General features: G+C 40.6%; 1 protein-coding gene across 4 annotated transcripts in view; it reads right to left on the bottom strand.

Annotated features, from left to right (window-relative positions):
• The window catches only part of wnt5b (wingless-type MMTV integration site family, member 5b), a 99,563-nt gene that overhangs the window by 48,109 nt on the left and 30,414 nt on the right, over positions 1–21,040 (bottom strand). For 2 of the 4 annotated variants that reach the window (XM_026148316.1, XM_026148320.1), the window contains exons 2-3: positions 11,035–11,176; positions 1,997–2,086 (exon numbers count right to left, since the gene is read on the bottom strand). In XM_026148316.1, coding sequence (XP_026004101.1) covers positions 1,997–2,014 — 18 coding nt within the window. In that variant the 5' untranslated portion in view covers positions 2,015–2,086; positions 11,035–11,176. Of the gene's footprint in view, positions 1–1,996; positions 4,853–11,034; positions 11,177–21,040 lie in introns of those variants that run through there. The other 2 variants (XM_026148319.1, XM_026148317.1) reach the window with 2 other exon arrangements.

The raw sequence follows: 21,040 nt of genomic DNA, 5'->3' as shown, positions 1-21,040 counted from the left end.
GCATCGGCCCTTCCTACTTTAAAATATTGAAGGTTTTCTTCTCAATTAAAAACAAAATCTCATCAATAATTTAGGAGAATACAAACATGAATGTTATTGTACAGAATGACTCAATTTGCATTTTGAACAAATAGAGAGAGAGCTGAGTGAGTTTAATGCTGGGTGTTCAGCATTATGTGCTTAGAAGGCATGATATATCACTCTGTGCATAGACTGCAAGTACAAAAAACAGGTTATACAGTAAAGTAACTTGCATGAAGATATCGTGATTTGTGTAAAAACTAAACACGTGAGCTCATTTGCACTGAATGTTCTGAGTGCACACTCTCCTTTAGGACAGTTGCACTTCTCTTTGGTAATAACTGTACAAATGCACAGCAGGAAAAGCCGTCCCTCTTCCTGCAGTTTTGGTTCGTTTTTTGCACATGACACGTGCATCATTTATAATCCATCTTAAAAAGCAGTGAACAGTTTGGCTCCTGCCTGATCCTATACTATAGGACATATAGGGTCACAAGAATGTTAGCTTTTGGGAGAAGAAGCTTGTCTGCTTCAGTTAAAGTCAATTAAAACTGCATGCTAGCTTACAAATTAAAATAGTTGTAATTTCCACATCCAATCCAAGGTCCTATCTTCTATGGTTGCTTAATGATATAATCTCTCTTTAGCCAGCAAAACCAAATGTCCAGACATGATTGATCCACATGGCTAACAAAGAGGAATTTACAGCTTCAGAATAACATTGAGAGCCACTGCTATGCTTTTAAGCTCTACTTATCCTTGTTGATGAATATCACAAAAGGCTGATCACCTGACTACCACCACTCTCCTCAGGTTTTCACTTTGTCGTGGATCCTAAAGGTTCAGCATTGCGCTCGGGCAAAGCAGCGTGTGCACTGTAGGAAGCTCGGATGAAAAGGACTTCATGTAAAGAACATGTTGTAGCTTCCTCTCAGTGAGATTGTCTCTTCCCCCTCACAGATCCTGCCTGCCTGCCTGCATGACTGACAGCTCCCAAACAAAGTTACTTCAAAAACTTACAGGCACTTAAATCAGACAAAACCAACATTTCTGCTGCATATAGGTCACTGAGAAAACCTTTTCATACTATTCATAGTGCTGTTTTTGCTTTTGAAATCTGTTGTGTGTGTGTGTGTGTGTGTGTGTGTGTGTGTGTGTTTGGCCTGCAAGTTGTAAAAGTTGAACTGTGACTTGTCACGTTGCGCTCTGAACCACATTTCCTGTCAGGTGGAGAGGAACGGTGTTATGTATGTGTGCGAGAGTGTTTTACTGCTATCATTAAAGGAATAGTTCGCCATTAAAAGGCGAACTGGGGTTTTTCACAACAAAGCAGCAGGGATATTAGCAGCGGAGTGCTACTGCCCTCCCCCACATGCCTTTGGCTGCAACAGCTTCTGTCTCTCCCGTCTGCTGTGTTGTCTGTCTGTCTTTCTGGCCTGTTTTTAGATCTCTGCCTGTCTGCTGGTCAGCTTTCATCCTCGCCTTTTTTTCTTATTCTTCTTGTCAACTTATTTTGAAGCCTTATTTCCTTCCTGTCTTCTCACCTCTCTACTTCCCATTCTTATCTTACCTTTGTCATTCTCTTTTCACCACCAACTTTATTTCTCTTTTTCCTTTAGTGCTCCTTTCTTATCTTTCTCATTCTTCAGCCCCCCCCTTACAATTCTCATTTCTTTCCCCACTATCCCTGCCTCCTTCCTCCTCTTTGTGGCACCTGGTGTTGAGGTGTTGCTGAGGTACAGTGGACTGCTCTACCGTCTGCTGTAGAGCTGTCCCCGGGGCCCTCGGGGGCTCAGTGTGTCTATGTGCTTCAGGAAACGTTTTTTTTAAACCAGCAGCTCCAGTCAAGAACATGTACTGCTGCTTCTGATTTAGGCATCCATGCACATACTGTACACACTTTTCAGAACCAGTGTTGGTCAAAAATAGCATTAAAAGAGCAGAGGGGGGATGGTGTGGTTTTACTGTAACTTACTGGTTTTAAAGCTGGCATAGTCAGGGAAGAGGCAGAGAAGCGGAAGAAAAAGCACCTCTGTCCGACAGTCTGCTGTAGTCAGCACCCAACCTGTAGATAGGAACAGCAGCAAGGCAGTAAAGCAGAGAGAGGAAGATAGAAAAGTAGAGAAGTGGTAAAAATTGAGGAGGGGAACGGGGAAAGAAACAGATGAGAAAAAGTTGAGGTTGGTGAGAAAGAGAATGAGAGGGAGAGAGGAATCTGTGAGTCACTGTTTAACTGTGGGCTGCAAGAAGTCTGCTAGCCATGTTAAAATACCGTCTGTGCGCACACAAACACACACGCTCCAACAATATCTGGCTCAACACACACGTGTGCACACACATATTAAAATGACCTATGTAAAAGAATAAAATAAAAAAACAGTTGTGCTTTTTTTGCCCAGTAGACCAGCTAATTATTTTCAGTTGCACACGAGGCACACACACACACCTCTGCTGCACATTCCTATCAAAGGAATGAGCTGCTTTTCTACAAAGGTAAGACGTTAGGGATAAGTCAAAAGAGTTTTTTCCCACTTCTGAAAATCTAACTTTTACAGGAAAAGAAGGAACACTGACATTATCCAACCTGTAACTGATGAATTAGTGAAAAACCTTCCTAACAAATGAATTTGATTATTTTTGCCTGCTAGACAGAGGCGAGTCTGTGGTTCTAACTGCTCTAAAGACACACATCTAACATTTTCATGTCTTCATCTTAGTTTTTACTTTTTTTTTTAAATTTGGTTTTCGACTGCAGCAAATGTCTGCTTTTATTACGAGCCAATCAGCTGATTAAGGTATAATTTCCTAGAGGTGCTAAAGGTAAAATAGTGGGATCACCAGACAGGATCCCATTATTCCTTTGAGGAAAACAAACAAACTGGAGAAACTCACTGATAAAAATCTTAGTATTTATTATTAGGCAAAACTTATTAAGTTTTATTAAGAAGAATACTTTTCAGGGACAAGAGGTAGAATCTAAATCTGAACATTTCACCTCAAATTATCACAATATGCACGGAGGTCAGGAGAAAGGTACAACAGTGAGTGCAGCGATGTCGTCAGAATTGACAGAATTATGGATGCAGAAAAAACATCAAATTTTGATGTTCCAATACCATCTGGATTGATAACAGCTTCATCTTTCAGAAAGCAATGATCCCAAATGTGTGAAAAAAAGAAAATAATTAGTAATCAATTGTCCTCCCGTAGCTGGACCTCAACATTACTGAAGCAGTGTGGGATCATCTTGAGACACAACAAAACAGAGGGCAGCCAACAACCAAAGAAGAGCTTTGAATGTCCTTTGAGAAACCTGAAGAATTATTCCTGAAGACTATTTAACGAAAGGTCAAAGTTTGTCTAAGAGGGTTTAGGGTGTGTTGGAGAATAAAGGTGGTCAAACAATCGCAAACATTGACCTTCAAGCTCATTAGGGTTGTACAAACTCTGTTTTCGCCTTCTATATTGTACTTCTGGGTATGTTCACACATGCTTCAATAAATCTGTGCACTTACTTTCCAAATTTTCTTGCAAAATATAAAGAAATGAAATGTAACTCAAAACTTTTGCACAGTACTGTAACACACTGCTACTTTGTAGTGAATCCTCTTGGGACAATAAGTGCTTCCACTGTTTTATGCCACTGCACACTTGTTGCATTTGAGATATTTCACTGTGCACAAATTGGGTGACTAAACAAAAGAGCTACATTGCCATATTCTGGTAGTGTGGCGTAAAGAATCAGTTCAAGTTATGCAAGCACTCAGTGACACCCAAGATGGCGTGTTATTGGCTCCCCAGCTGTCAAAACCCGGACATATTCAACATATGATTAAAATAAAAGAGGACTTTTTGCATATTTGATAATCATTTCACAGTGACTAAAGCAATAAATCACTCTTCAATCTTAGATCCTCTGGGTGTTCAACTTTTTATTAATCTCCCACATGCTGTTATCAGGTCATATACCGCTGTGGGCTCTTTGAATTTTCAGTCCGTCATCACCATTATGGCTATATAGTATAGAGTTTTTATAAAGATATTTAAGCAAGAGCTATGTTAAGAAAATGATCAGCGTCGTTACATTTGCCAGACAAGCCATTCTGTGCTGTTTTCCGACAGATTGGATAAGGAAAACAACACACTAAATCTTTCATTTTAAACATAAGATGTTGCTTTATTCAAAATCAAAACATGGACGTCGTCGCTGAATGTTTTATGAAAGCCTTGGCAATTACAATCGGAAGACTGAGAATTATGCAGCATGTGATGCTGACTTCTGCTCCCTATTTCTGCTCCACACGGAGAACGGCAGGAAGGAGGCGAAGGACGGAGAGAGGAAGAGAAAGAGGGAGAGAGCGAGAGAGAGCCTTTCTTTGTCTTGATGTGAAACCACGTGAAGCTCTGACAGAAATGTGACAGATACCTGCAAAGTCAAAAACCAACAGGCTCGCACTCATTCTAATTTGTCAGGTGAGACAGTGTGTTGGGAGCGTGGGTGGTGTGGTGTGCTTGTGTGTGCTTGTCTTCCCGCATACGTATGATTGAAGGCCCGTGTGCATAATGCATGTGCGTAGACACTCGCTTTGTGTGTGTGTTCCTCTCTGCCAGCTCTCCGTACCTTCCTGTCAGTTGAACTTGTCATTCAAGCATCAATAAAGTGAAAACTTTTTCTTTCTCTTTATTTTGTTAAAAAAATTTGTCATGCTTTTCTCAAACGCGGGAAGCGGGCAGAAAGGGAGACAGAGAACTGCAGCAGCAGTCGATGGGGTTGAACACGTGTTTGACAGGGAGCACTGCGCAATGGAGCAGATTTCCCTCCATTAAAATGACTTTTCAGAGATGTTTTTTGGGGGGTGGGAGTCTTTAGAGGGCAACAGAGGGCAGGAGGAAGATGCTGAAAGTGATGCCATCACAGATACCTGCGTTACTGCAGACAGTGAAACATGTATTTAACAATGTAGAAACGGCATGGCAGAAAATGGTGAGCTTTAACCTTAAAATGCATATATTAGACACTTTAAATGTCCCTAAAAGTTATGCGTTATGTTTTAAAAGCCAGTTCTAACTGCAGAGGTGCAATAGCTATGAAAAAGAAAGAGAGAAAAAAAAAGATTCAGGCAAGTTTCTTGGAGTATGGGCAGTTTTTCACCAGAGAGCGCAAACATGTTGAGATCCAAAAATCTATATTGATGCAATAGCTACGAAAATTCAAGCCTGAAAAATAAAAACACAACAAATCTCCTCAGACTTTAACATCAGAGGTGTGGAGACCAGCTTTCTTTGGCATTAGTGGTCTTGATAAAAACCTACAACTCCAGTCAGAGGTGACTGGTATTAGAATAGTAATCACGAGCTTTCCTTCTATAAAGGAAGTTTAAAAAAATACAAAATACATGCAGTAGCCCTTTAATGCAGCACACTGTGATACGGGCTGGACTCAGGTGTATGCATGGACTGTTAATGCTCTTGTGAAAGTGAAGTCAGCAATGTTGGGATTGACTAGCTCTCACTGAGAAGGGAATTAAGCGTATTTGTTTTAAGAGGTGCTGGCTCACCTACACTGAAGGTTTCTAAAGGGCAAGGTTAGGACGCTCTAAAACCCTTTACACAAACTGGTTCCACTATATGATTAGGCACACACACATACACACACAAGTCACATCTTCGGAAGATCAATACATCAAACCTTGTTCGCTGAGAGATAGAAAAACAGCTGCATCAAATATACAGAATCCACTAAATAAAGAATGCAAGCTATGTGCAAAAGTCCTGTCAAAAAGAAGCCCGTCTAGCAGCGGTCTCAGAGGATGAGCAGCAGTCTCTAAACCGCTTTTCTGAAGAGGACACAAGACAAATGCTTGGGGTGGGCTCAGACCAGCATTTCACAGCAACTGACTGGGGGAAAGAAACAGTGCGACTGACTGATAAATCCATGTTTATTTCGGGAATAAAGCCAGTAACAGATGGGTTAGGAGAGATAATAATACAGCAGTTTATTGAACCCAGACTGAATGCTAAAATCTGGGTATGTTTTGCTACTCTGGAGCTGAACACCCACAGTGACCGGACTGTGCTCCCACTCCCCACCTTCACAGCAATCGTGTTTGCATCTTTGGGAGCATGATGCACACTAAGAAAAGCAATTCCAAACTCTTCAAGCTTTGCAAGAACTCTGTGACACTGTTGACACTGTTGTTCCTCCAAAGCCATCACAGCCTTATAACACATTTATAGGTGCACGTGAAGACTAAGGTAAGCCAAGCCTTCAGGAAGCTCTTTTAAGAAGAAAGAAGAAAGTGTGTACATTATTGTACTTTATTGAGCCCCGTGGGGAAATTGCTCTCTGCATTTAACCCATTCACTCAGTGAAGCAGTGGGCAGCCATTGGGCGCCCGGGGAGCAGTGTGTAGGGACGGTACCTTGCTCAGGGGTACCTCAGGGTAGCTGTTAAGGGGAATCGAACCCCCGACCTTCCGATCATGGGGCAACCACTCTACCTACTGAGCTATCCCTGCCCTTACCATGGGTTATCTGGTTGTGCACAGAGGGGAAAGCTCAAGTGAATGCTGTTGTTAAACAAAAAGGCGGGGATAGTGAATAGTAAGATACAGAAAAAGACCAGGATGATCAAAAGCAAAAGGGACCCTGAAGTGATCCAATCACAAGGGAATTCTTAAAAATTAGCCTGCGAAGGTGTAAACTGGTTCAGAGTACTGGTCTATCCCTGTTCATTTCAATTAACCCTGGAAGTGGACATTTAAACCATAAGAAAATCTCCATCAAACAGTTATTTAATATTCAGTATATAAAGGCATTATTGAGACAGAGGAGTGCTCTTATCTCCCTGTAAATGAATTATAGTTTCCCAATTTGCATGCTGAGCGAATTTAACTCAAAGTGCCTCAGACTCACCAGAGTGAGTCCACCAGAGCTGTAATGTCCCTGCTGATAAGCAGCCTGTCAACTGAGGATTTGGTAAACGCTTGATTCACACTTTATAAGAAATATGGGGGTTTTGATTGGTTTCTATGTGTAGGCGTGCGTGTGTGGATCTGTAAGAAGTCCTATGGGAGGAAAAGAGATTCACACTGGAAATCTTTCCGACTGTTTGCACTTGTCCAGCCTTATTGCTAGACCTTTGGGTTTTTTGTGTGGGAAAAAAAAAGAAAAGCTGTAAGGCTTTAAATATTACAAAATGCTATTTAAATAATTTATGTCCTTGGAATGTTTTATTTTGAAAAACAGCTGAACGAACGTCACTCTTTTCCAAGTTTTTCAAGACATCCATTTTTTAATAGTTCTGACAATACGTTTGAGTAATGTCTATTTAAATGGAATATATTTCTATTTGCATAATAATAATATTTATATTAGTTTTTCTTTGGTGGTTAGCACCATCGCCTCACAGGGTTTGACTCCATGAACTAGCTGGGGCGTTTCTGTTCGGAGTTTGCGTGCATGCACCCACAGTCCAAAGACATGCATGCAATATTAGGTTAATTGGTGATTCTAAATTGGCCGTAGGTGTGAATGTGAGCACGAATGGTTGCCATAGATTGGCAACCTCTCCAGGATATACCCCTCCTCTTGCCATATGACAGCTGGTATAGTCTCAAATTGTGACCCCGAGTTGGCTAAGCAGAAGAAGATGGATAGTTTCTCTTATTTCTTTTTTCAGAAAAGTACCACATGTGGTCAGTGTTGAGAATTTAAATCAATACTGGTACCATAGATACCAAAATTGAAGACCAGGCTGGACAAAACCTAAAACCCGTCTGTAAGGAAGAGGACTCCCTTACTGCATTTATATTATATTATATGTATAGCACTTTAGAGCACACCTTTCACTTTATTAAAAGCACCTTATCAAGCAATTTATGAGCATTGCACTTTAAGCATGGATTTGCACACAAGAAGTTTAAATATTTATTGACTATTTATTGGGAATTTTAAAATCAGTTGGTAGCCTTGTTTCAGATCCTGCACAGCTGCTCCTCATCAAGGAATGTGGTGGTTGTCTGTCAGGAGAGAAGAATGGTGATTGAGATTGTGATTAAGGTTTACCAATAAGGAAAACTAATGCAAATGTGTGTGTGAAATCTAGGGATAAAAGTGGTGCAAATAAGTGTTTGTAAGTTAATGATTACTCACCTTTCTTGCCTGTGTCCTCTTCAAGGTGTTTGGGCAAATGTTTCCCCGGGGGTCCAGACACCATTTAAAGGTTCCGGGAGAGTCCATTGGTAAAGAGAGTGTGGTGAATCTTGTTGTGCTTGGGTTTCTGGGTTTTTATAATATTGGGTTTGGTGTAACATTAAGTGTGAAATATTTATTAATATGTAAATGTGAAATGTATTTATGTATTTATTTATTCTTATTGATATATTGTATACTGTGGTGGAAGGTAGGGATTTAAGAATTTACCTGAGAGTGGAATAATGGTTTAGTCTGTGACAGCTGAACATATTTAAGGCTGCCAGTTGTCATTAGAGGATGGATTTTTGTGCTGTGAAGAAGTGCGGCAAGTTGATGGTTTTAAGGAGAGCCATATAGCAAATAAATACTTTGTTCCACTACACTTGCTTTGGTCTGTCTCACTGTGTTTCCAGCCACTAAGGGCTGCCCTGTTACACCGTCAGAGGAAATGAATATTCTGACACTCTGACAAAGGGTGTAATTCTTCCCCAAATAATAGCAATTTATTACAAACATTTTGATCAGAATAATTGCAGCTTGTTGCAATAAAGCATGGCTTGAGATGCATGGCAGCAGGTGAGTGATGGCAGATTTATAATATATATCTTTTGAAATATCAGTTGAAACATATGAATTGATATGGTTCAACTGATATGATCAAACTTAAAGAAACCCGCCTTACCAGGTTTGTTACCGGACAAAGAGTAAATTAGGCAGCGACATACAGGTGTATACATGATTAGAGCTCGAACTACGCGAAAGAGAAAATAGATATTCTAAAAAGAGACTAATGTAAGAGTGAGAAAGAGATATGGGAAGGGGAGCGAGAAGATAAATAGAGAAACTGAGCGTGGAATACAAAGAGGAGACTGTGCGTGCATGTGTGTGTGCACCAGGTGCGTATCTGCAGTCCCCAAGGTCCTTCTAGCTGTCTTCTCCTATTGATTAGTTCATATTGATCTGGCCTGACACACACACACACACACACACACACACACACACACACACACACACACACACACACACACACACACACAGCATGATTCACTTGATTTAGCCAGGCTTTGACACAGGGGACATGAGGGTACATTGTTAATACACACACACACACACACACACACACACACACACAAAAACCCCGAATCCTTCCATCGTTTGGCCCTCTTAAAAGGACAACCATCTTCTCTCTCTGACACACACACACACACACACACACACACACACACACACACACACACACACACACACACACACACACACACAAAAACCCCGAATCCTTCCATCGTTTGGCCCTCTTAAAAGGACAACCATCTTCTCTCTCTGACACACACACACACACACGCACACACACACGAGCGCACGTGCGTGTGCGTGCTTGACAAGCAGCAAACATTCACTCTCCCTGTTTACTCATGTGCATTGGTTGTCTGGCAAACAGGAAGGAGAAACAATGAGACTGTATGAGGCAAACTGTTGATAAATCTTTTTGCCTGTTTTTATTCCCTCAAAATTGTTGGACTCTTCTTCAAACACCATATGTAGCACTGTATGTTTTGTATGTTGCAGATATGCAATAGTAGCTTAGATCATATCACAGCTAACCCTAACTGTAAAGCTACTGTAATCAATATTTTTAACAAAAAATGTGATTAATTATATTTGTGGCCTCTTTTTTGACAGCAGTGTTTAATTATATTTTAAGGCTTTCATTTATGTATTTTTTAGGCGTGTGAGCATAGGAGTGCCATTTCATCTTATTTAGCATTAAGTATTAATGACCTTATAAGGGCTTGCTTTGCAGTTTAACTGATAAGTACAGTACAAAAGTCACCCTTTATGTCTTTATATTTTGATTCCATGGAGCCAGACTTTCTTTTCATTTTTAAGGTGGTATTGAAGAATAGTTCTCCAGGCATTCTGAAAATCTTTCAAAGTGTATTCACTCATTTTCGGTCTAGTCCTTGTACCTGACTATATTCAGAGGAATGATTTTGATTGTTAAGCTACTTAACACAGTTCTGTGAATAAGTTTGAAACCATTTGACAAGCATAAAATAGTATTTTTGCACCAACATGGCACATCTCAGCATGGTGTGGCGTGTGTCCTTAAAATTTGAGCAAGGCGAACAAATGGAGGACAAAAGAAAAAGTGGCAGGCCTGAAAAACTATCCACAGTAGATTAACAGTATCATATGAAAGTTATGTAGGAAATAAAATCCAGCATTGACCTGACACATAACCTGAGGTCTTGCCCTTCAGTTGATCCATCCACTGTTCAGTGAAGCCTCATTAGAAATGACAGAACTATGAATGCAAAAAGGTACTGTCAACTTTTGAACCACCATCTGGAAAGCATCTGATTGGCTACAGCTGGCAACTCCCTGGCAAAATAAAAACGCACAGTGAAACACTACCGGTCATGGATTGGCCACTTCAGAGCTTGTACCTCAACATTATTGAAGCAGTGTGGGATCGTCTTAAGAGAGAATAGAACAAAACGCAGCCACAGTAGCTAACATACTTTATACACATTAGTTGCTTATGTCATATCTGCTGTTGTAGCCATCAAAATTAGTCATTGCAGATTTAATGTATTTTTTTTTTCACAATACCCTGATGCTCTGACAAAACAGTTAATCATGATACAAATAAGCAAATGCAAATACAGTCGACTGCGACTGCAATCGTAGCAAAAAGCACAGGTTTGCAACTGTAGGGCCACCGGTGCTTAACAGCGGTTCCCGTTTTCAAACACAAGAAGAAGAAGAAAAAGGCATTCACTTCAAGACAAGGTGCCCTTGAGCAAAACATCTCACCTCCAGCCGCTCCTGAGTCGTTTAGTGGCAGCTGCTGAAGAGTGTTTTTTGTTCAGGCCAGATCCCAGTGTGACTGTGTGGAGGTGTGTGAAGGTGAAGTAGGTCTAGGCTCACAAAGAGTTTATGCTTGCTCTGTCTGCGTCTACGGAGATGGAAGGGAGAGGAAATAATGTCAAAAAGGTGAGAAAATGGTGAAGCAAGAGTCTGCTCATCAACAACCCTCTAATGAGAGGGTTTGGTCTGCTTGCAGGCTTCCTGACACATATCAATATGTATACTCAATATGATACACACCACACACAGACACAGCCCCAGATCTTTTAAAAAAAATGTATTTGTCCTTCATCCAGCCTCTGTGCTACACTTTCCTTTTCCCCCTCTTTGTCTCTGAATCAGAAGAAACGTCACTGTCTGTCTCTGCCTTTAGTCTTTCGTGTGCATGTACGCATACACATACACCGACACACCAGTACAGTACGTGCACAGATACGCAACCACCTGCACCCACAGAGACTAAAACACACACATACACAACCACACACACACGCATAGACTGCCTTCTGCTGCTGTGATGGCTCCGAGCTGTCAAAACACCCTTGCTTTCTCTCCCTCTCTCACCAAAGCAGCTTGACTGAGCTTGTCTATGCAGGTTCACAGAGACTGCTGTCTATCCACCCTCATTCTTTCTTTCCTCACATTCTCCTCTGCAGTTTGCATCTTGATTTTGCTTTCTCGAGCTTTTCAGCCCTTGCCCACATACATTTTAAATAATGCTTTATTGTATGTCCCTGTTTATTGTATTAGGCTATCATTCAAATGTCTCGGTGGAACGTTAAGTGTTCATAAAGGTTTATACTGACTTGTCAAGGTCTTTGCTCACAACACATTCCCGCATTATGTGAAACAGTCACAAAATTGAATCCATTGTTTTGTTTTCCTCCCCCCCCCCTTTTCTTGCTTACATGGACACCAACTTTTATCCTCCAGTTTGTATCCATGCGTGTGAAGATTTTTTACACATTATTACTCACAATACAGTTTGAAACCCAGTGAGTTTTGGATTTTATTTGGAAGGGCTTTTACATGTGAGTTGTGCTTTTTCTTGCTGTTCGGTTAGGTGTAGGCACCAGAACTAAGACCAGAGGTTTTGGATACAGTGTCACGTTCTTCAAAGCTGTAATGTGCCCCCCTTAGAGAAGCCTCAAAAACATAGACAATGTAGACACAAATCCTTCTTCCCATTGAAATACATTGGGAGGTCGTGTCCACAGTGAGGCAGAAAAACAGACGAGGTGCTGTTTACGTGTGAATGTGTAATTTTTCCAATAATGAAATGGTTAAATGGCATTAGAACTCTTAAATATGGTCTTTTGCGGCCCACCTGTGGTGCAGACACAACCTGGTTATTCTGTTTAGTCTCAGTTTGCACTATGCTGGCTTAAGTTGCTGACATAGTCCATAATGGACACAGATGTTGGCAGCAGGGTTCATGGTGGATGTGCACTGGGTGCTGTTTACACTACACCAGCTGCTTGTCTGCCTATGTGGTTCACCTATGCACAGTCAGCTTCGTTTCATGTAAAGGAGCATCAGCGGTTCCTCTACGTGACATTTATGCCAGTATGATTTAAGTCTGAAAATGCTGCTTAGATGTGGAAACAATGTGCATTCACGTCACTAATTTCCAGCTGAATTTTCAAACCTGTCCACTCCTGGACATCCTGTTTTCCACTCCTGGATTTGTTTCACTAAAAATGTTATCTCTGTATGTATGAAAGCCTGCAGCTTCCAAATGCTACCATTTTATTACAATCCTCTGCTTAGCCTGGTAATCAAACGCTGCTTTATGCAGAGGGAAAGTAAACTGACCACACAGGCATTGATATGGGTTGATGAGATGCCTCCCGGCATTCAAAATGAGTTGCTGGTGAGGCAGTTGGTTCCTTTCTGCTCACCTCTAGAGGTGAACAGAAAGGTGCCCTTCTGGGCACATCTTTTTCTTTAGCCTCTCCAAGGATTTGAAAAGTAGTAACAAATTGTGACTCGGAGGCATAATTTGTGAGGAAAAAGGCGTGCTTTTAAATTTAGCCACCTTGTTTTCTGCATTACAGGCATCACATTACATGCTTATTAAAAATTAATGTAGTACTCAAAATATATAAGACATCAAGGTCATAACACACATGTGACCTGTAAAATCTAGTACAGAGCACACAGATGATTTTACTGCACAAAAAAACATGATGTTAACAAGTCATGTGTGCAAGGCAGGTAATTTTTTTCCCCCTGAAATAGTTCTTCCTGGTAAAATATATGCCTGCTCTCTCTCTCCTAGTTTGATTTGCTTCCCTTTTCTTTTCTCAGTCTCTGCTACCACACACACACACACACACACACACACATACACACACCACACGCAAGTGCTGTGTGTTTGGCCTGCAGCGTGTGCACAGTGGGGAGGAATCAACCGTATGGCAGGCATGAGGACGAAGCCAAATCTGGCTTGTACACATGGTGTGTGGCCGTGTTGCCCTGTGAGTGTGAGTGTATATGTGTGTGTGTGTGTGTGTGTGTGTGTGTGTGTGTGTGTGTTTAGCTAAAGGCAGCCAGCACTTAAATATATATCAGGGGCAGCGGTTGCCTAAAGGTGAAAGCTATGTGGTTTTCACTGGAAGGCTGCCGAACGAACGAATGAAAACCACTCTCCATTCCCTCGCCAGCTACTGTCACTCTGCCCCTGAGCAAGGCACTTAACTGCTGGATAAGAGCAGCAATGTGAATAGAAGCTAACTAGCATTTCTCATTGCTTAGAATAAAGTCGTATATTTTCTGTGTTACTGATTGCACTCTAATCATGAAAGCTGAGATGTTGGGAACAAATTTATAAACAAACAATGGAAAGATTTTTTTAAAAACACACTATCTAAATGGTACTAATCACTAATAATAACCTCTCAGTGCATAGGAAAGCAGTGGCAGGTATAAAGGTTAGACTTGTTTTGTAAACTGCAGACAGTTTGAGTTTGGGTCTTCAAGCTTGAATTGTATTGCAATGGCAATAACAAACTAGAACATTTCTGTGAACATCCATGACAAAAATCCATGCTACCTGCATGGACACCTGCACAAGAAAAACACATGACTATTCTTACACAATCCCAAATCTGATTACAATCAAGTATTTAATTATGCATACAAATGGTTGACAATTTCAAAGCATTACCACTGGTCTGCATGGAGGAATATTAGAGCTTCCTTGAATATACAGATACTGTCTTTGCACTTTCCTTGTGCATGCGCAAAGCGTCAAAACACTTCTCATAAGGCATGGAGAAAGCATGTGTTTCTGCATGCGTGTCCAGGTCTGTGTCAATATATGCTGCCTGCAGGAAAATATGCATGTAATTTAATTGTATGCGCATGTGTGCGTGTATTGTATACTGCGTTTGCTGCCAATATGCAAACACACATTGAGCGCATATGTGTGAGAGCGTCTCGGCTCGTGGTGGTTTTGTAAGTGCATGAAAATCATTTATTCATGTTTCACTCTCTCTGTGTCTCTTTCAGTGTGTGTGTGTTGAATACAGAGTCAATTTTTGTCTTGCAAGCGTGCTCTAATAGCTACTCTTTGCTTACATGCGAAGCTAAAGGTTAGGCTATCATGTCTTTATTTTTGAATACTGAATGGTGTGTTTATGTTCTCCATCTCTTTTCCCTTTTATATCTTGGCAATGAATATATATATATATATATATATTTCTTTACACTAAATTCTCGCCTCTTTGCCCCATCTACTCTTTGACTCCTCTAAATAGCTATCAGAATTGTGTGTGCGTGTCTGTGTGTAAGGAAGCTTTAAAAATGCATATATTCTATAAGAGGAAAGAGGAAACAGAGCGTGGTGAAAAGAAAAATACAGCCTCTGTGTGTGTTGTCAGTTGACTTGACATCTGATCTTGCTGAGTATGGTAAAGAAGAAAGTGCTGAAAGTACTCTGTGTGGGGGATCCTCTGTGTGTGAGCGAGTGTGTGTGAGCTAAAGTGTGTCTATGGTATTTTGTGGCCTGTGTGTGTCCTCGATTCTGTGTGGGTGGTGAGAGGAGGGAGTAAGGGAATAGGGTGTGTGTGATTGCATTTAGTTTAAGTGTCAGCATGCCTTCGTGTGTGTCTGTGTGTGTGTGTGGTGAGCAGGAAAAAGAGAGGGGGAGTCAGACAGTGAAAGAGAAGCTGAGAGATGGATGGCAGGGAGGGTGACGAGGGAGGAAGAAAGGAAAAGGAGAGCAAAGAAAATGCTGAAGAGAAAGTGAAGGGAAAGCAGGAGATAAGATGGAAGGGTGTTATGATGGAAGGAAAGCCAGTGCCCGTTCTTCTTCTCTTTCTTATTCCAGTTTATGTTTTAGGCTTCTTCACTGTTGTATAAATGTTATATGAACTGCGGATGCTATGAATGAATGTTACATAAAAAACCTCTTTCTTTCTTCTCTTTTTTTTTGTTTTGTCTTTTTCAGAAAAGATCTCCCCAGAGTTTCTCCTGACAAATAGACCAGTTTGATGCACACATGAATACACATCACATGTGACCAACTGCTTCTTTATTGTCTACAAGCAGGAGAAATCCTTTTACCTGTTTCTTCTTTATTTGTGTCCTTGTGTGTATTTTATGAGTTCCATCAACAGGAAAGTGTCCCACTGAAGGAAATCTATCAATGTTTAATCCCCTGTGTTCTGAAAACGCACTCTTGACAAACAAGAAACAAGGCAGAGTGAGAAGGCATGACTCAAAACAACGTAACATATCGAGTACTTGTACCTTTTGGTTAGCTGAACAAAGATTTTGAACATACATGCAAAAAAACAGGGTAAAAAAACAGGTGAATGCAGGCAAGGCAGGCAAAGAGGAAATTTGCATGTTTCTTCTCTTCTTTCCTTCATTTGGATTGCAGTGTTGATCTGTTTCCTGGGTCGTTGTGCTGGCATCATAAAAAGCCCATAAAGTCACCAGTCAGGAAAATGTTTAGTTTGTACAGCAAGGCTTCGATAGGGCTTCTATGGTCATTACAAAGGATAGCGGTTTAAAATGCTTAAAAAAAGTGGCTTCACTTTTCAGACTTAAAATTAAAACTACAGTCTTTGTTGTCTTTTGTGCTTCTTTCTCTTTCTGCTGTAGTAGTTAGCATTCCAGTTCAAGCGAGATGTTCAGCCAGTTAGTATTCAACCTACGCATAGCGTCATTGTGTAGAGGCAATGCACTGCTGGCTTGTTCAGGGACTGCACAAAAGTGCAGCTCTGTAACCTCCACACTGGTTTAATTCTTATAATCCTCTCAGCAGAAGTAGAAAGCTAGTCAGACAGGCTGGAAACCCCCTGGCAACCTCTGGTCACTAAGGAAAAATGTGTATTCCTTGAGGGGTTGGTGAGCGGTTGCTGGGTAAAATCAGACACAAAAAAGGTGCAGCACCAAAAGCTTTTTGTGATTGTATATGTCACCAGAAAATTGCTGTGGTCACCCCATCTGCACGTCCCACTCTAAACGTTTCATTAGCAGTCAGCGACTAGTTGCAGAGTTTTTGCAGAGAAGTCTTATACAAACTATAAGTGACTGTGACAACCTGCTAACAACCAAGAAATCACAGCCACTTGCCAATATTTCCCTGACTCACCAGCTTTCCATGACTGGGGCTTTAGCAATCAATATCACACTTTTGTCCAGCAACCACTTGCAATCATTTGGGGAATACAAATTTTTTCCTATACCAGTGGTTGCCAAGTGGACACCAACCAGTCTGTAGGCCTGTGTAACAGTGACCTAAGCAATATTTGGATTTTCTTTCCTGAATTAAAACAGATTTATATTACTACAAGCTCATCATTCTTAGATTTGAACATCTTTTTCTACTTCTACGTCTATTGTTACACATGAACCCTGGACAGTGTTTTGAGAATTCCAGAAACTTTAGCCATTGTCCGCAACTCTGTTAAACTCAGGGCTACAGTGTGTGTTTGAGAACAGCATTAGATGTCAAAAAGAAACAAAAGAGAAATATCTCAAACAAAGCTGATGTGGATCAATCAATAACTATAATTTGTCTATTTGGATTGGTGCTAGAGTGAAAGGTGTCACATCACTTCATTCATCTGCATCTCCCTCATGTGTTAAAAGTTTAGCTGGAAACAAAATGAAACAGGGAGGACACTTCTTTGCAATTAAATGCGTATTTGAAAAGGAACAAGAGGGTAATTTTAATCAAAAAGCAAAACACACTAGGGTTTCATGGGCATCTTCTTCCATCCTTCCTTTTTTTCAGAAGAAGGAAGGAAAACACACACAAAAAAAAACATGAGCCGTGAAAGAAAGAAAAAAAAACGCAGATGTCTGATGTGTTAGAGAGATGAAAGTATGTCACACCACATTGACTGAACATCCCATAGGCTATGTTACTATGGTGCTGACACAGGACTTCAATTAAAGCTAAGAGACCACTGCCACAAATGCATGCAGACAAGACAGTGCAGACAGGCCTATTGACTTGTGTGGCAACACTGTCCTGTCACCACATACAGAGCTACTCTACCTCTGTGACCTCTCCCCCCTCCCCTCCTCTAATCTCATGCATGTGTGTATGTGACACTTTTCACCTCCTTTTCACTTCTCCCCCACCTCCTCTCCTTTCCTACCATCTCTCATTACTATCTCTTCCCCACATTTTAATCCCGCTCCTTATACGCCCCCCTTTTTTTCTTCCTCCACACAGCTCTATCTTCCTCTTGCCTCTTCCTTCCTTTCCTTTTTTCCTCCCTTCCTTGCCTTCATCCAATCCTTTTTTGTCTTAAAAGAATTCTGGTCAGGATGAATTGATTGGAGACACAAAGGTGGAAGATGTTGGCATTTGTTTTGACATTTCTGCGCATATAACACACACGCATGCAGAAACCCACATAAATACACGAGTGGCTACATACACAGATAAACCCGTACAAATAAGAGAATGTCTCACCAATCCCCCTGAGAGCACGCTCGAGGAAGAGACAGAGATTTCCTGCTGTGTTTGGAAGCTCTGGCAACACTGCTTCACAGTGATGCCAATACGTGAGCAGAAAAGAACAAGAGGGAAAAAATGCACATATAAAGGGGGTACAAAGAGTAGAAATAAGGCTTAGAAAATAGCCACTTGCTCCAGTCATTTACACTGAAAGCTTTAACACTACGACTTCATACTGACAGTTTCATCCAGCCAAGGTATCACTAAGAATGCCAAATCAGGGGTTTCCTATTAACCATTAACATTTTAAATAGTTGGGTAGCTGCACTGTGAGCATGGTAAGTGACCATCTAGAACCTTCTTCTTCTTCTTCTTCTGGCTGCTCCCTTTAGGGGTGATCACCCTCCATTTCATCCTATCTCTTGGATCCTCTTCTGTCACACCAAGCATGTCTTCATTTATTTTTTTTTAAATGTTTTTTAAGATTTCTATATAACATCCATATATTCCAAATTCGTTACAGATAATTTCAAGCCTTTTTATGTTTTCATTACAATTACAATTTACAGATCATTGAAATCTGAAACACACATTATTAGAATATTTACGTTTTTTAAATTTGAGTAAATTATTTCTCAAACAGTATCAATACCATGTATTTCTCAGTCAACCATAATCAGTCTGCTGACTTGACAGTTGTCCAGATGACTATTGTCGACACCCTCCACCAGGAGGATAAGCCACAGAAGGTCATTGCTGAAAAGGCTGGCTGTTTGCAGAGTGCTGTATTGGAACATATTAATGAAAATGTGAGTGGCAGAGAACAGTGTGGTAGGAAAGGACTTGAGGAAGCTTCAGAAGGAGTGGAGTCAGGCTGGTGTCAGTGGATCAAGAACCACCGACACAGATGTCTTCAAGAAAGGGACTACAGGCGTTGCATTCCTAATATCAAGCCACTCCTGAACTAGAGACATCAGAAGCATACCTGGGCTACAGAGAAAAAGAACTGCTTCTCAGTGGTCCAAAGTCAGACTCGAGAAAGAGTGGAGAGGGACAGAATCCAAGGTGTTTGATGTCCAGTGTGTCTAGAAGTTGATCTTGAACTACTGTGGCTTCCAGGTTCTTCATGGTCACGTTTCTGCTGAGGCTTGCAGCGCAATGCTGGGAGTTTGGTATACATGACGACAAAAGCTCTGTGGGGAACTGCCACTCTAATTTTTTTTGATTGAGCTCAGGAAATATTATAAATGCAAGATAGATCATAAAAATCCAAACTCCACTAAGATCCAAATATTAAAATTAAAAAGAAAAAGAGCTTGAAATAATCAATTTTACATATAATGAATATAGGAAATATTACCTTTTTTAATTAAACTAGGAACTAAATGGGCTTTTTTGTAGTTTTACAATTTGTGAGATGCACAAACTAAGTGCTCACAATGCATTCTGGTTCCACGGTGTGAAGTGCTACCGTTCTGTCAGAGGATACCGGCGTTGTAGAAATATGCACAAAACGTTTTTTGGCAATGGTAATCAAGGTCTTTATGCAGTGAGACGATGCGGAAAAAAAATGTTAAACTAAATATTTTGAAGCAGAACTTGTCGTGTTCTGCTAACGATGTGCTTTTTGCAGAAAATTCATCCTCAAAAAATGCACTGTGAAAAAAATGAAGTCGGTATCAGAAAAGGAAGAAACTGAAAATCTGGATTCATCCACACTGATTGCATTGGTAGTGGAAAGATTGAACTCTTAAGGCCTTTACACACTGGATGCTTAAAATCTGTGCAACTATTTCATGCGTTAAAAATAATATTCAGACTCACCTAGACACACAGCTAACAAGTACTCTGGGTCAACCGGCTCTCTGAAATGATTTCTTTGCCTCCTTAGAGTTGGTGGTCCCAGCTTTGCCAAAAAGAGCTCAACTGCTCCACTCACATCCTGAAATATGTGCAAAGATGGTTGTGACACAACTCCTGGATTAAACCATGTAATTCTCCCAGCTGTTGCCTCCATGTGAGAATTTGATGCACTGAGAATTTCCATTTCTTTCTTTTGCTGTTTAGAAACATCAGAACCAGTTAATCATGGCTTGATGTCAACTCCACTTTTTTCAGATTTTCAGTGTGTGTGCATACATTACATGTCAAGTCTGGATCTGAAAAACTTGGAATTTCGTGTTTTTTGAGATGAAATGTATTTCTGAGTTTCTTTTTTTAAGAGCACCAAACTCAACGGCTGGAATGTCCTTTTTTTGTGCGTGTTTTAAACTTTACTTTTGCTTCCACTTGCTGGTTAGTCGCTGAAAGCTACATAGCTAGGTTTTGGTTAAAATGCACCCTGCATTAAACCTGCAAAAGGAATAAATTACACTTTACATGTTTGTCAAAACAGGACCCAAATGCAGAATGGAGGAAGCAGAAATACTGAATGAAAGCAAAAATGTCCAAATAGTCCAAACAAAACAAATACCTAAGGGCAGGCATAATAGCTTGAGGAACACAAAAGAGTATGTGGAAAACAGGTGGGAAGGAAAATAGACAGTCTGATAACTGATAAAGGGACAATGCATACACAGGGTTGTTTGGTGACAGGTGAAAAAAGGTGAGTACAGATGCAACCAATAAGGACGGGCAGACAAATACAAAAGTGTGAAAACAAAAAGGAAGCAAAACAACCACAGATGAAAACAATAAGTCATTACCAAAATAAAACAAAAACTGATTATAAAGAAACCAACACATATGCAAACAGACGGAGGGACAAAGAGCTAAAAGGATGGAAAAGCTATCAAATGTTTATTAGATTACAAAAAACAGGAACAAAAATTCAAAGAACAAGAAAGAAACCTAACACACGGTATGTTTTATGAAGACTTGGTTTTTGTCCCCAGAAGGGAGGTGCGTCCCTACAACGACTAAAGGGATTCATGTCCCTACAATGTCAGTAATACAAGTACACCCACACAAATACACAGTTGCCTGTCTGTAACGGTGCTATTTATATTTAAAGAGTGGGTCTTTTAA

This window comes from Astatotilapia calliptera, chromosome 17 (assembly GCF_900246225.1).
Source record: "Astatotilapia calliptera chromosome 17, fAstCal1.2, whole genome shotgun sequence".
Classification (NCBI taxonomy): Eukaryota; Metazoa; Chordata; class Actinopteri; order Cichliformes; family Cichlidae; genus Astatotilapia; species Astatotilapia calliptera.
Note: the sequence above shows the minus strand (reverse complement) of the source record. Positions and strands in the feature narration are given on the sequence as shown.